This window comes from Sphaerodactylus townsendi, linkage group LG05 (genome assembly GCF_021028975.2).
Source record: "Sphaerodactylus townsendi isolate TG3544 linkage group LG05, MPM_Stown_v2.3, whole genome shotgun sequence".
In the NCBI taxonomy this organism is placed as follows: Eukaryota; Metazoa; Chordata; class Lepidosauria; order Squamata; family Sphaerodactylidae; genus Sphaerodactylus; species Sphaerodactylus townsendi.
In genome coordinates, this window is record NC_059429.1 from 116,211,858 (window position 1) to 116,227,727 (window position 15,870).

At 43.8% G+C, this 15,870-nt stretch overlaps 1 protein-coding gene across 1 annotated transcript in view; it reads right to left on the reverse strand.

Moving 5' to 3' along the window:
- The window catches only part of ATP9A (ATPase phospholipid transporting 9A (putative)), a 113,606-nt gene that overhangs the window by 12,954 nt on the left and 84,782 nt on the right, over positions 1-15,870 (reverse strand). The window contains exons 18-24 of the mRNA XM_048496126.1: positions 13,152-13,322; positions 10,028-10,126; positions 8,717-8,806; positions 8,466-8,610; positions 4,544-4,608; positions 2,538-2,693; positions 1,149-1,213 (exon numbers count right to left, since the gene is read on the reverse strand). Of these exons, the coding sequence (XP_048352083.1) occupies positions 1,149-1,213; positions 2,538-2,693; positions 4,544-4,608; positions 8,466-8,610; positions 8,717-8,806; positions 10,028-10,126; positions 13,152-13,322 (791 nt within the window). The remainder of the gene's footprint in view (positions 1-1,148; positions 1,214-2,537; positions 2,694-4,543; positions 4,609-8,465; positions 8,611-8,716; positions 8,807-10,027; positions 10,127-13,151; positions 13,323-15,870) is intronic.

Genomic DNA, 15,870 nt, shown 5'->3' on the forward strand with positions numbered 1-15,870 from the left:
TGTGCATCCAACACAGACATATTTTAAGGATCTAGAGCTGGCTACGCCTCTCTGAGCTTTGCCATAGATTAAGATACAGGTCTGGAATGGATGATACCTCTTCAGAGAAAAGGTGGTTAGTTGCAGCCCTCTGCTCTGAAAATGCCTCTAAAAAAGCAATAACCTAGCACAGCAGAAGAAAAATTATACCCTTGCTTTTTTTTCTTGCTGTGCTGATTCCGTTTTATTGCTACCCTCTGTTTCTCCCCAGTGAGGCTCTCACAGCTGTTTATATTATTCTATTTTATCCACCCAACAACCATGGGTTAGGCTGAGAACGCAGCTAGCCCAAAGGCACGCATCAAACTTCCATGGCAGAGTGGGGATTCAAACCTGGGTCTTCCCAGTCTTTGCCCAACATCAACCACTACCTCACACTGGCTTTTGCAGGGTTTTTTTAAGCTCTTCTGAAGTACAGCATCTCACTGCGAAATCAATCACGTGTGAAAACCGGCTCTCACTATTAACAGTTCAATCTCAAACCCTGTTTACTATGCCAGATGCACCCACCCAGTGGTGGGATTCAGCCGGTTCGCACCACTTTGGCAGAACCGGTTGTTAAAATGGTGCTTGTAAACAACCAGTTGTTAAATTATTTGAATCCGACCACTGGAACCGGTTGTTAAATTATTTGAATCCCACCACTGCACCCACCCCAACCTTGCAAAAGGAGATGCAATCATTGCATTTTCTTCCACAAAGGGGACCTCTTAGAAAGACTGTCCATTTTAATGATTTTAAATTTTTTTAAAATGTATCCTGTGTTTCTTCCAAAAGACAGACTTCAAGCAAAACTGAACTTCTGGTCCCCGACACCCGACAAATAAAAGGAGTTACAACAGGTCCGAACAACGCAGCAGAAATTCGGCTAAAGGGGATCCGCATGCTTATCGCTGTTGCAGCATAAAAGCAGCGTTGAAAAAAAGTGTGGGTCTTCAACATCTCATCATTCCTTTTGATAACCACAGCAACAGTAGATAGGACAACTGGGGCTTAATCAACACCACGTGTTGCTGTAAACACTTCCAAGCATCTGAAAAGTATCAAACGGGCTTCTTTACATTTTGAGCTCCTTGCACTTGTATTTTGGGAAACCGTTTGGCTCTTACCCAATAATGAGGAAGCCCTGGTAGAGGGAAACAGAGGCAAAGTAGAACACCGAAGAGAAAACAGCCTGTGGGAGAAAATGAAATGGCTTTATTAACCACTGGTTCAAGGATAGTGACCCGTGCTCATGGCTCTTAATGGTAGCAGGTGTGGTAGCCCACCGTTCAAATGCTCAGGCATCTCAAGAGGTAAAATCAGAATGGGCTGGTACCATGTTTATTCTTCACTTCCAACTCTCAGAGAGTAGAAGACAGTTTTGAAAGCAAGATGGCTGCTCATGGGATATCCTCACATCAAACTTTAGCCTCTGACTGACAACTGGACAGCAAATCTAGCTGTTCTACTGCAGACTCACACAAGTACCCACTGAAAATAATGTGAGTTTGAACTGGAGATGGGGAGAGATGAAGGGAGGAGGGACCCTTTCTATCCAGTCTAACAATTCTCTGTCTTCCAGAAAGCAAATTATTCTTATGCTTCGAATCCTTGCACAACGAGGAAGCGAAACACTGTTGATGAAACCATGTTTAGTCCTTTCTATGTGCTATTTTTCCTTATTGAAATTGCCCTCTCCCATGCTTTTTCTCCTGAGGGGAAGATATTCCAGGAGCAGGGCTGGTTCCAGATCTTGGGAGGCTCTGGGAAGACAGCGTCCAAGCATCTGGGCAAAGAGTACCTAAGGCCTCCTTCTACCTACCTGCCACCGAAGGCCTCCTTTCAACCTACCTGCCACCACTCCTGCCCGCATACTCCACATTTCTTGATCTAATGTTTTAAGTCCCTCTCCCACTGGCCCAGAGTGGTAAGCTGCAGTGCTGCAGTCAAAGCTCTGCTCACAACCAGAGTTCGATCCTGACAGAAGTTGGTTTCAGATAGCCAACTCAAGGTTGACTCAGCCTTCCATCCTTCCAAGGCTGGTAAAATGAGTACCCAGCTTGCTGAGGGTAAAGGGTAGATGACAGGGAAGGCAATGGCAAGCCACCCCTTAGACAAAGCCTGCCTAGTAAACGTTGTGATGTGATGCCACCCCGTGGGTCAGTAATGGGTAAGTAATGACTTGGTGCTTGCACAGAGGACTATTGTTTCCTCCCACTGCCCCCTTCTCTGCAGGCTTATTTGCGTACCTTCTCACCAACTGTGCTCCCAGCTGTGCACATGCCTTTTACCCAGCAGGACTGGGCAAAATGTGTGGCCAGAAACACAGGTGGTAGGAAGGCTTACAAGCAAGCAAGTGGGTGGGTGGGAGAAACATGTATGGTTGATGCTAGGTTTACGGTGTAACAGATGCAGTGTAAAAATGCAGATTTTTCACTTCTCTGTGTTGATCCTCCTGTCTCTCTAAGTCAGTAAGGCCAAAACCCTGAGAGAAGATACAGAGCGAGATTGTATACCTGCATGGTACTGATGCACAGGCTCCTGTGGATCACGAACTGGCTGAGAGCTGCCGATCTTTTGTAGCTGTTCCGTCCGTGCACCATCAGTAACCGGCCCAGATGTTTAAACTGAGTGACGGAGAAGTCTGCAGCAAGAGAAGCTTGCTTACCTTCCTAGGGACACCAGGATAAAGAAAAGCTCATCAGGCCAAAAGGTAGCAGGAAAGTCTCTTGTGTCAAAGAAGAGAAAAGAAGAGTTTTGGATTTATACACCTCCTTTCTCTCCTGAAAGGACTCAAGGTGGCTTACAAGCTCCTTTCCCTTCCTCTCCCCACAATGGACACCTTGTGAGGTAGGTGGGGCTGAGAGAGTTCCAAAGAACTGTGACTAGCTTGAGGTCACCCAGTAGGAATGTAGGAGTGCGGAAACACATCTGGTTCACCAGATAAGCCTCTGCCACTCAGGTGGAGGAGAAACAAACAACTCATTCTATCCTTTAAGAACTCTGGCAATGTGTTCTGCTGCACGTGGAAGACAGCAAAATTTTCCTTACTCTATGGATGAGCATTACAGGAGAGCTATTTTTCACAGAGAAGTATTTGACTACAGGAAGTTACACCGTTACACCAAAGTCAAATGGCGTGTTCAAATACAAGTCACTAAAAGAAAAAATAAATAAACAAAGGCTCCTGCTAGAAGAGTGCCTCAGTTATACATATTATCTCGTGGAAAGCTTATGAAAACTTTAGTTTTGGATGGGTGGCCATCTGGCTCTAAAGTAGAACGGCAAGATTCGAGCCCAGTAGCACCTAGATTTCCAGATTTCCAGACTCAAGACTAAGGAGATTTGACTCTTGAAAGCTTATATTCTGGAAATCTGGTTTGTTTTTAAGGTTTGACTAGACTCACATCTTGCTTATAAAATTTGCCAGGCACTGCAAGATTCCTGTCTACTTTTGCAGCAACTGTGGTAATACAGCTGCTCATCTAAAATGAATGTTCTGCATGTCTGAGAGTCAGGATACACGTTTGACGTGTAGCCTGGTTCTGTCTGTTTATGAATTTGAAGGTTCCCTCCCTGTCTATACAGAAAGTGAGAATGGCTTGAAGCAACTGGTAGAATCTCAGCTTCCCTAATTCTCCCACTCTCAAAAGCTGGGGAAGATGAGCTGAGTCAGAGCTTAAGAGGGAAGGAAAGAGCTGGGTCTTTCTCTTTTCTGGCACTGCAGGGGGAAGAGCCAAAATTTCAAGGCCCTCATAGGAAGTCTCCCAGTTCCACAAAAGCAGGGCTGGACTATTCCCCGCCCGCAGTAACTACAATATTCAGCCCAGCAATCCAAGATGGAGGCACGTGATTTTGAGACTGCGTGTAAACATTGCCAGTCTGAAGATAAATAATTTTAGCCCTCTGGAGGGATTTTCCAAAGTGGGTATTATCTGGAACCCAACAGGCGTTTTGCTTGAATTTATAGCAGCCGCAGTGCTGATTGGAGGCTTATGCCCTGAAAACACAGCCTACACCAATTGTAAACTCAACACTGTGGAGCTAAAAAAAAAAGTGTTTTGCTTTGGCATTCTGCTTGTATTTACACCAGCCACTGAGTTGATTTGGAGGCTCTTTCCCTGATTACACAATGTACCACATCTGCAAGCTCCATAGAGTTTAAGGAGCTTAAAAAGATTTTGATTTCAATACTGAGAAGCTTTAAACATGTTGGCTGTTGGAATTTATTGTGGACTTTCACTTGTGATTTACCTTAATAAGGACTCTCGAAGCTCTACATTGAAGCAGTTAATTTTTTAGGAGTGTTATTAACTTAGGTTTATAGTTGTTTCTTGTACTTGGCATGCAGCAACAATAACAGTATAATTACGTTATAAGAAATCTTTTCTTTATTGTTGTCACAGCTTTTGTTTATTTGTTTTATTGGGTTGCTGTATACTCAGCAAACAATCCATAACATACAGCAATGTCTGACATAGCAAATTATTAATTGGGTTAAAACTAAAAGTCTCAGACTCACCTTTCCTTCCACTCCAACACCACAATCAGCTTCCTGAATCATGCTGACATCATTTCCACCATCACCTACAGGAACATAGGACAAGACCCAAGAGAACTTTAGTGAAAAACCATTTTACAGATTAACAACCTTTTAATTCTACGTTGGGACTGCATACGTTCCGAAGTAAAGATCGCAAACCTCTGAGTGAGGCTCATTCCGCACATGCAGAATAATGCACTTTCAAACTGCTTTCAGTGCTCTTTAAAGCTGTGCGGAATAGCAAAATCCACTTGCAAACAGTTGTGAAAGTGGTTTGAAAATGCATTATTTTGCGTGTGCGGAAGGGGCCTGAATGAGCCCTTATGCTACAGGTAGGATCCATCCCCCGCACCAGCATTTTGAGCTCTGTGGCCGTGCAGAACCGCTGCATCGTCACTCAGCAGAGAACAAGAGACAACTAGTGCAGCGGAATAATTCATTTTAATTCACACTGGGACCCTTAGGCATTTTGCACAGGTTTTGCCAGGGGGATATGTAAAATATCATAGTCTGAATGCTTCCCACAGCATCGTCAGTCAGACAAGACATCCCTGCAAAGGTCAGGTTTCATTTTAACGAACGGAAGTAAGAGACTGCTTGGCAAATGAATCAGGACAAAGTTATTCATGGTGATGTGCTTCTTGCAGCTAACATGCGAAAGGAGAAATTGCTCGAAGCCCTTGTGGTGAGATGCACAGCTTACAAATACACATAAATGGAAGGTGCATAAATTTGCATATGAACTGGAAGACACATGGAGCCAATAAAATGCCAAGTCACACAAAGATCTACTTTCTATATTTTTTCATACTACTATCTTGCCAACTGTAGCCTGTTTGTTTGTTTTTTTGCCAAGATCAAGCCTATATTTAGCTGTAGCAACAGAGACACAAGTTTTCTTGGGATTTTGTTCTGTTTCACGGCTTGCAGCGTGGCATTTCTGCCTCTCTGCAATAGTCAGTGCCAGAGCTTAATTATACATGCTACAAAGTTAAAGACACAAAACAAAAATCAACCACGAGTCTGCTATTTTCTTCTCGGATGCTGCACTTATCACTTGCATGAATGCTGCTTGGGACAAATGATTCAGGGTTTCCTCATACAAATGTAATTCCCCCTTACACCCTTTAGCCACCACTCTCCCTTGCTCATGCTCAGGGTGATGTCAGAGTAAAATGATATAAACAGGACCAGTAAGTTCGCAACATATTTTAAAGAAGCAGAGTAGGTTTTTATTCTTCCCTTTTCTCTACCATTAAGAAGTTTCAAAAGAGCTTACAATTGCCTTCCCTCCCCCTCCAAACAACAGGCACTTTGTAAGGAGGTGGGATTGAGAGAGTTCTGAGGAGAACTGTGACTAGCCGGGGGTCACCCAGCAGGCTTCATGTGGAGAGGAGGGGAAACAAATCCTGTTTTCCAGATTTCAGTCCACCACTTTTACCCACCATACCATGCTTGTAAAGTGAGGGCCATAATTCTAGAATCACAGGCCCCTTCCGCACACGCAAAATAACGCGTTTTCAAACCACTTTCACAACTGTTTGCAAGTGAATTTTGCTATTCCGCACAGCTTCAAAGAGCACTGAAAGCAGTTTGAAAGTGCATTATTTTGCATGTGCAGAATGAGCCACAGTGTTGAAGGGGCCATGCAGGCAACCTTATCCAACCCCCAGCTCCATTCAGGAACAGTGTAATGCATGTTGGTGACTGTCAAGAACATCAATTATAATACAAATGTAATCTTGCATTCTACTGTTGCAGACATTTTAAAGTTTGAAATTTAATGAAATTTGGTGAAAATCCATTAAAAATAATTGGGGTGCTGTGTGGTTTCCGGGCCATGTTCTAGCAGCATTCTCTCCTGACGTTTCGCCTGCATCTGTGGCTGGCATCTTCAGAGGATCTGATGGTAGGAAAGCAAGTGGAGTATATATATCTGTTGGAGTGTCCAGAGTGGGGGAAAGAACCACTGTCTGTTAACAAGTAAAGGGTGCAATTAACAAGCTAGATTTATATGTGTTGAGTGGTATCCACCCATTAGCATGTGAGTAACAATGAAGATAGCAAGGTCACTAGGTGAGGGCATCTGAATAGAAGTAGCCTGTCCTTTGTTCTCTTTGATTGTATTACTGCCTATAGTCATCCTGTGTTTGGGTGGGGCTGATTAGTCACTATCTTGACTCTAGTGTTTCAACACTGGTAGCCAAGTTTTGTTCATTTTCATGGTTTCTTTCTTTCTGTTGAAATTGTTCATGTTGAAATTGTTCTGTTGAAATTGTTCAATTAAAAATAATTACCGGTATATTCCCTCATGAGGTGGGAGGAAAGGCCTTAAAGACATGAGGCCGTTGGCCTGTCAGGGTCTGGCCTGTCTACTCTGACTGGCAGAAGCTGATCAGGATCAATGCTACAGTTCTTTCACATCATGTACTAGCTGATTCTTTTTAAGAGGAGATGCCACAGGTTAAATTGGGGATATTGTACATCCAAAGCAGATGCTGTACCCATGAGCAACATCCCCTCCCCTAAAAAATAGCATACAATTTCTCAGTTTCCTGAAATTGGAACTCCAGCCCAATTTGATGGGTGAAAAATCTAATGGTATTCCCGAGGGTGTCTGTTAGGAAGGGCTCTTGTTTTAATGTGCAGACAAACTTTAAATATCCAGAGTTCCACCCTCTTAGATTTATGTGGAACATGTACTAAAAACCTAGGCATGTGGTGTAAAGAAGCAGAGATTGACACAGGCCTGGAAATAGCAATCCACAAATTTTACAAAACAAGATTTTTGCTTGGCAGAAGCTAGTCTTTGACATAGAGCTTTGCAATTGCCAGAAGCGCTTTTAAGGCCCAGTTTCCAATTCTGTACTGGGAGATTTGGTTTCCCTGCATTAGCTTTAAACATCCTTTAGGCTCTCTGATGGTAAGCTTACATTCTAGCCCTAAGGACTTCAGTCCAAAGAATCAAAACCTGCCATTCTTGGACATACAAGGCAGCAGTGGTGGGATCCAAAAAAATTAGTAACAGGTTCCCATGGTGGTGGGATTCAAACTGTGGCGTAGCGCCAATGGGGCTGAGTGGGGCATGATGGGGGCGTGGTCAGGCATTCCGTGAGCGGGGCATTCCTGGGTGGGGCTGTGGCAAGGATGCAGCCACTGCGCCGGTCCTTGGGTGGGAAACGAATGCACGCAGGCGCAGGCTGCCATGCATGTCGGTGCACCCCGCTAGACTGCTTCAAGTTCTGCTTGCTACTGCTGGGAGGAGGGGCGTAACTAAGGCAAAAATCATGTGACAAAATCACCAATTAGTAACCCCCTCTCGGCACACACAAATAATTAGTAACCTACTCTCGGGAACCTGTGAGAATCTGCTGGATCCCACCTCTGTAAGACAGTGTGATGGAATGCTACACGAATGTGAACACTGGAACATGCCTTTTATTAAGTAGGTAGGTATTGTGTGGCTGGGGAGGAAGGTGGCATGGTCTGAGCTTGGATGCTATGCAGGGTCAGTACTTCAACGGGAGACCACCAGGGAAGTCTCTGCAGAGGGAGGCAATGGCAAATCATCTCAGCTTCCCCCTGGCCCTGAAAGATCCTTGCTGGAGTTGCCCCTAGACCTGTTACTTGGTAGCATTTACACTTTATTGTGTAGCCATGATCCGGGAAGGCCTGTTGGTGAAGTGCTTTTACACTCTCAGAGCAGAGGGGCTGACCAGTCTTTCTACTACCAGATGGCAGCCCCACACACCTCCCTAAAAGGACTCCAAACCTGTTTTTGTGAGGGGAAGGTTGCCAGAAATGTAAAAATTCCCTATGTTTGTAGCACTTGGGAGCACAGCTCGTATCTCAGATATACAAAAAGAAGAGGAGCATGGAGAATACAACTGGCATTTCCTACCCACTGCACAGGTCAGCTTCCCAGTTCTCTCTTGGAGTAAGCGCACAATCTGAGCCTTCTGTGTCGGGGCACATCTGCAGCAGACCACCGCTGGGCACTGGCACGCCAGTTCCATAAACTCATACTCGTAGTATTTCAAGCAGACCTGTTTCATGAAACAGACAGACACAGTTACGAGGCGTGTCGACTCTCTGTAGCCCTGGCCACCCTTTCTTGGGGACACCTGGACTCTGTGGCAGGTCAGCCCTTACCTCCAACGAGTCACCAGAGATGACAAGGGCACAATCATGCTTACGGCGGAAGGCATTCAGTTCCAAGTGAGCTTCTCCACGATTGGTCACCTAGCAAAGAGGTAACCCTGGACACATTATACATTCTTGGGGATGGGGAAATCCAGACAAAAACATATAACTATAAACATGGTTAATCTGTAGACCAACCTATACTTAAATGAAGGCTAACAGCCAACAAGGTGAGAGTCCGGCATGTTTAAAAAGAGTCCGGCATGTGTTTCCTGGACCTAGATCTCAAACTATCAACCACACATCATGCTGCTGGGAGCTCGTTTTCCAAGTGAAAGGGATCAGGACTGAGGTTCAGGGCAAGGAGTTTCAGTCTGCCTCTGCACTGTTTCCTTGACCCAAAATGATCCAGGTTTGAACCCAGATTTCTACAGTCCACAATGAAGCTTACTGGGCAGTTTCTCTCAGCCTAATATACCTCACAGGACAGTTCAGGATAAAAAGAGGTCAGAAATATGTCATCCTGCAAAAGACAGATTGATATAATTGGCTTCTCCTAGGGCAGGGGTAGGGAACCTGCGGCTCTCCAGATGTTCAGGAACTACAATTCCCATCAGCCCCTACCAGCATGGCCAATTGGCCATGCTGACAGAGGCTGATGGGAATTGTAGTTCCTGAACATCTGGAGAGCCGCAGGTTCCCTACCCCTGTCCTAGGGAATCCTGAGGCCTATGTTTAATTTATTTGCATATTCCATTTGTGCCCCACTTGTTACCAACAGGTTGCAGCTTGAATAGTCCAGCTTACCCTTAGCTCATCAACACAATTATACTGCTTTAAATGTATTCTTTGAAAATAGGCCAGACAGGTGGATTAGAAGAAGACCCATCCAAAGAAAACAGTCTTCCATATCCACACTTCCATATTCACACACATATTCACGCTCTTCATTTGCTAGCAAAGTGCTTGCTCTATGTTTTGCCCTCGTCAAGAAACCATCGTAGAAGCGATTGCAAGTTGTCCTCGGCTATTGTGCTTGCAAGAAAGAAGTCCTCTGATGCCAAAAGACTTGGAGCAACAGAAGGGCTACGTTTCCAGAATGTTCTTTTTCCTCTACAAGCTCTCTGGTTCTGCATACTCATCAGATGGCTGTACGTGTTGTGGAAATGCAAGAGATGTTCTGAGAAATATGAGGTTTGCACATTATACCCAATCTGTTCCTAACTGTACACTGAAGCTGGTGTCGAGTTATCTCCCTTGATTCACGAGGCAGCTCCCCGGACAAGTGTTAAGTAAACTAGTTTTGTACATATTACTCACCAGTCTAAATATATGTATGTCCTGAGTTCTGGTGACCAGATGTGCATTCTTAGCTGTACATGTGGCTGTTTCCAATTTATCCCCTGTGAGCATCCATACCTACAAGAAAAAACATATTTTAAATAGACCGATCTCCAAAGCAGCAACAAGAAATGATCTGGCTAAATGAAAAACAAAACAGCAAACATACACTCAACCTGCACACCCAGATTCTGTAAGGTGTGCCATCTCCAAATCTATCAATGCATCCCAACCCACAAAGGATGGATCCCATGTACTGCCAAAGCACACTATTGGAGAAGTGGATTTTTCCTGCGTTCTGTCAGCTGCCTGTGAGAACTGAAAAGGTGTTGCCAGGTATGGGGACCTGCCTCGGACAACAAGTTATGGAACATGGACCACTGCAATGAGGGGAAATGTGGGAGAAACTCCTTCTAGCCTCTTTGTGGAAGTGATACTTCTCCTAGAGCAGTGGTGGCGAACCTTTGGTACTCCAGATGTTATGACTACAATTCCCATCAGCCCCTGCCAGCATGGCCAATTGGCAGGGGCTGATGGGAATTGTAGTCTGTAACATCTGGAGTGCCAAAGGTTCGCCACTACGGTCCTAGAGCAAGAGAGGCTATTTCACCAATGCCTTTTCTCCACTGGAAGTATCCAGGGTTTGTGGCATTTTTTTGTCTCATTCATCTCTCCAGTCCAACCCTCCAACTGATAGCCTATGCTGGCACAGAACAGACATAGCCAAGCTGTTCTGAGGAACACAAACAAGTACTTGAGGACAACTCTGAATTGGGTAATAAATTTCTAGCTATCACAAAGCTATGCACACAGAGACTTATATAATACAATGCCTCTGAAGACTAATTTTTATGAGCAAGGAACATACATGAAAACGGGACTTCCCAACCGCGTCATGGCCAAAACCAGTTCGCATAAAATAATTTTCAGCTCTGGATTTGGTTGATGTGCAACTAGCTTCACCATACTTTTCTTTTAGATGATGCACCCTCTTGTGGCCATCTCAAGACAGGAATTCAAAATCTTGTAGTTTAGGGTGGATCATGCAAAAGACCTCAGACTAGCTGAAGGGAGCAATTTTGTCCCATTCACATTCAATTAATGCATAGTAACTTGATAAAAACACCCTCAGGTTTGCCTGACAATTCTAAAGAGAGGCAGACTAATTTACAGCTAACCCATTTGCTCTTGAGGTAAATTTTTCTCCATTTGTAAAAAGCAGTTTGCGAGCATCAGAATTTAGCATAGCTATCTCTGCAATGAGCAGGTCAATTTTTTTTTAACCTGGAAGACATTTAAGAATGGCTCTGTCTACTTCCAGTCAGACTAGCTAGCACAATTGAAAGGCTGTTATTTATTGCTGCGGATTGACTCTTAATTCATAATTTACCTTTCTGTTTACTGTATGTAAAAAAATAATAATCGTGAAAGATCATTGTGCAATTGTTCATCAAGACTGAAGGTATACAAACAATTCCTCAATAACCAAATCAGAAGCCAGCAATACTCTTGGGTACCGAGTTAATTTATTTATCTGTTAAATTTATCTGTTATTTATCTGTTAATTCATCTGTTAAATTTATTGGGCATTTACTGACCATTTATTCCACAGGTGTCAAACTCGTGGCCTTCCAGATGTTGTGGACTACAGTTCCCATCATCCCCTGCCAGCATCATGCTATGATTTATTCTATGATTTATTCTCTTCATTTATTTACTTCAGTTATATCCCACCCCCACCCCACAATGGGGACCCAAAGTGGGCAATTGGCTTAAGGTCTTCTTGAGAGCTTCCATGGTGAAGTCAGGGATCTGAACCCAGATCTCCCAGATCTGATACTCTGATACTTTGAACACTATACAATACTCTCTCTGTTGTCAGCATAGCACTTTTGACAGCCCTGTAATCACAACATTTTAATTAAAAAAACACACTTCTAAACAATGATGTCGCTCTACATCACATGAGATTGATATATGGTGATTGTGGTCTTTAAAATGTCCCAGCAAATATTGGTTAATTCCTGAGCTGTGACCAGCTTCATCATTCACTCTCTCAACATTACTATGTTGTGACAATTCAACAGTTTTTTTTTCTTAGCACATGCTATGCTTAATGAGTTCTCCTAAATCTAGGGAGATTGGAAACCTGCTCTTAAAGAAAAAACAAAAACGTAGAGACTTGAGAAAAGCATAATACACGTTAAGTGTATTATGTGTACATTCAGCTTGATGGTGCCCCCCCCCCCTCCCATGGCCGTACGTCTGCGCCTGTCATCTTGGGATTTGCTGCTCTTCCCTCCCATAAGAGGGTTTGAAATTGGGATTGCGGATGCCATCTTATACATTAATTTATCTATTATAGTCAGTTTCTATTTTACCGCTGCTTTTAAAAGTTTTAGTTGTTTTTAACTGTACCTGATGGTCATTATGTTGTGCACCGCCCAGAGCCCCTAGGGGATGGGGCGGTATAGAAGTCTGAAAATAAATAAATAAATAAATAAAAATAAAAGTGGTCAAAAAGATTCTGAGGAATCAGATCTATGCAATGAATAGTAAGCTAAAATAAGTTAGTAGTGCATTAGAAGTTTCAGGTGGGTAGCTATGCTGGTCAGCTGTAGAAGAGCAAGATTTGAGTCCAGTAGCACTCCAAAGACCAGCAGAATTTCCAGGATATAAGTTTGACTTTTGAAAGCTTATAGTCTCAACATCCTGTTGGTCTTAAAGGTGCTACTGGACTCAAAATATTGTTCTCTCACTGGATTAAAAATGTTCCTAAGGATGTCGAATCTTCCTTCCCAACCCCCTAGCATTTCTTCACCACTGTCCCGTGATGATCCAGCGTGGTATAGTGGTTAAGAGCAGTGGACTCTAATCTGGAGAACTGGGTTTGTTTCTCCACTCCTCCACATGAAGCCAGTCAGGTGACCTTGGTCCAGTCACAGTTTTCTCAGAACCTCTCTCAGCCTCACGATGTGTCTGCTGGTAAGAGGAAGTGCCCACCCCACTGCTTCTGAGGTAGAGAAAAGTGGTGTACAAAACCCAACTCTTCTTCGGTCAATGCAGTGGGGTGGGCACTGTTCTGTTTCTCGCTTTGCCTTACCTTAATGCCAGCATTTCTCAGAGTCTCCAGGGTAGGCCTGACATCTGCCTGAAGCTGATCCTCCACTCCGGTCAGACACAGCAGTTCCATCTCCATTTCCAAGCTCTCTATCACAGTTGCTACCTTCAGGGACCGGTCATGGACACTGAGCTTGGCCTGGATGTAACGTGCCTAAGAGAGGCCAGAAGACAGAGATATCCATTCACCAGCTGAAAGCCACTCTTGTGTGGGTACAAAGTACATAAAAGGAAGAGCAGGCATGACTCCCTCAAGGCCAGCAGTGAATGGCTCCCCTGATTTGTCAACCCAAGACAGAGAACACAAAGAGGGACTCTCAAAATATATTATTTTATTTTAAATTATGTATTTGATGTTTTAAATTGTTTTAGTGTTGATGGACCTGAGCCTTCGGGGAGGGCGGTATATAAATATAAATAATAAAATAAATACAAAATAAAAATCAGGCCCTCTTCCCCATTCCATTGCCAGCATATTCATAGGTAGTAGAGACCAAAAAAACCCCCCAAAATAAAAAATAAAATCATACACTAACAGACTTCTAGTGCTGTGAAGAACAGAAACACTGAAGGAAACACATTCATGGAGCAGCACTCTCTCCTTCTTCCTAACTAGATCATAGTTATGCAGCTAGAAAAACAGTGATGGGTCTAAAAAGGCACCCATCTACTCAAAAAGCACAGGGAGCTCACAAGCAGCGGCTTATAGGTTTGGAGTGTTCCACAAAATGTCCACTGGTCCCATGATTGCACATTCCAAGAGTATCCAGAACAGGACTTTGGCTCCATTTCCACTGGATTTAAGCTTGGTCTCTCAATTACATTACAATACAATTATTATTATTATTATTATTATTAGCATTGATCCTGTACTATTGGTGCCACTGCAGCTTTTCAGAGTTTTGTTGGCCCTTGCCCCAAGGAGCCTACTATCAACCTTGCAGGGCATGCACGTGAGAGTGCTTGCACAGGTGCCCGGGAGTTGGGAGAGAAGAACAACCCTGAATGGGATGAATGCAAGTCAATGAAGGCTGTGCATATTTTTCCAGATGCATGTATTACATAGGGGAGACCCTGGAGAGCTGCTGCCATTCAGAGCAGAAAATAGAGACCAAGAGTCTGAAAATAGAGTCTGGCTGTATGTAAAAATGGGTCTGACCCATTACGAAGTGTATCCTTTGTCTTTTCAGCTTAAAACTGTGATAGTAATAAAAATGCACACTGTGAAACACACTCATTTTCCCTCTTCCCCGAGGTTCCTGATTGGATTTTTAGTTGTGTGTGTGTATAATACAGATTTTTCACAATTGCTGCAATACAATGTATGGCCTTCTTGATCCAGAACAGATGTATGCGCCATTGCCAGATTTTCTGTGGTAGCTCTGCAATTCCTCAGCCACCAGTTGTCATATTCTTATCCCACCCACTCTTTCCTCAAGGAGCTGGTGGTGATGTGCAATGTTTACTCCTCCTTCAACCTAACCTTCGTTTGCACAATATTATGGTGGAAAAGAATCAGTTTTGTTAAGAATGAACCCATGAGCTTCTCATAAGGGGGGAAAGCACTGTAGAAACAGTTGTGAAGCTGCCTAGAGCCAGTAAGACAATGGGCAAAGTTTCCTTGACACTCAGAAAAGGAATCTCCAGTAAGTCATTCAAACAGTGGAAAATGGCATCAAGGTTCACACCCCAGATCTACCCAAATTAGGAAACGGGTTATGAATTTTTCCATTCCAACTTGGTCAGTCGCTGTTACTAGGGAAAGGTTCTTGGGACCAAACACCTTCCCTTCTATGAAAATAATATCAAGAGGGCAGCCATGTTGGTCTGCCATCGAAAAGCCAGATTTGAGTCCAGACGTACCTGGCGGCCAACAAGAGTTTTGGAAGATAAGCTTTTGAAAGTCAAACCTCCCTTCGTCAGACAGAGAGCTTTGAAATCTGGAAAATTTATGCCCTCCCGCCCAAATGTTGTATCTACTTGTATCTGATGAAGGGAACTTTGACTCTTGAAAGTTTACATCCCAACAATCTTGTTCGTTTCTAAGGTGCTATTAGACTCTAATCTAGTCCCTCCCTTTTATGTAGGTCAAGCACGCTTGTTAGGCTAGGCAAGCTTCTGTATTGTCCTTTATTTATTGAATTTTAGGCCACCTTGCAGACTCAGGGTGGCTTGTAAGGCACAGAAATTAAAATACATCCACTGTAGGCATGCAATCTAGGCACAAATCATGACTATAACTAGGGGAGAGGAAGGGAAAGCACACAAGAGCAAACAGGGCAGGAGGAAGAGGGCAGGGAGCAATTTACGGCTGCTGTCCTTAACCACAGGCCTGGTGGAACAGCTCTGTTTTACAGGCCCTGCAGAATTGCAACGAGTCGTGGAGGGCCCTGGAATCATTTGACAGAGTATTCCCCCAGGCAGGGGCCAGAGCAGAAAATGCCTAGGACAGCCAGACCCTTTTTGGATCAGGGACCAAAATGCCATGACCCTTCCCTGTTGCCCCTGGTATGAAAGAGAGGACTTGCAAAAGAAGCCATTCAGCTGTCTTGACTGCTGATATCTTCAGCGACTGTTATCCATAAATCCAGCTTTTCATTTAAGGGTATGCAAACTGTGATCCATGAAAGTGAATCACCCATTTCCTCACTTTTATCTGGTAAAGGAGGAAGCTTGACCTGAAAGGATAAAATGCTTTATTT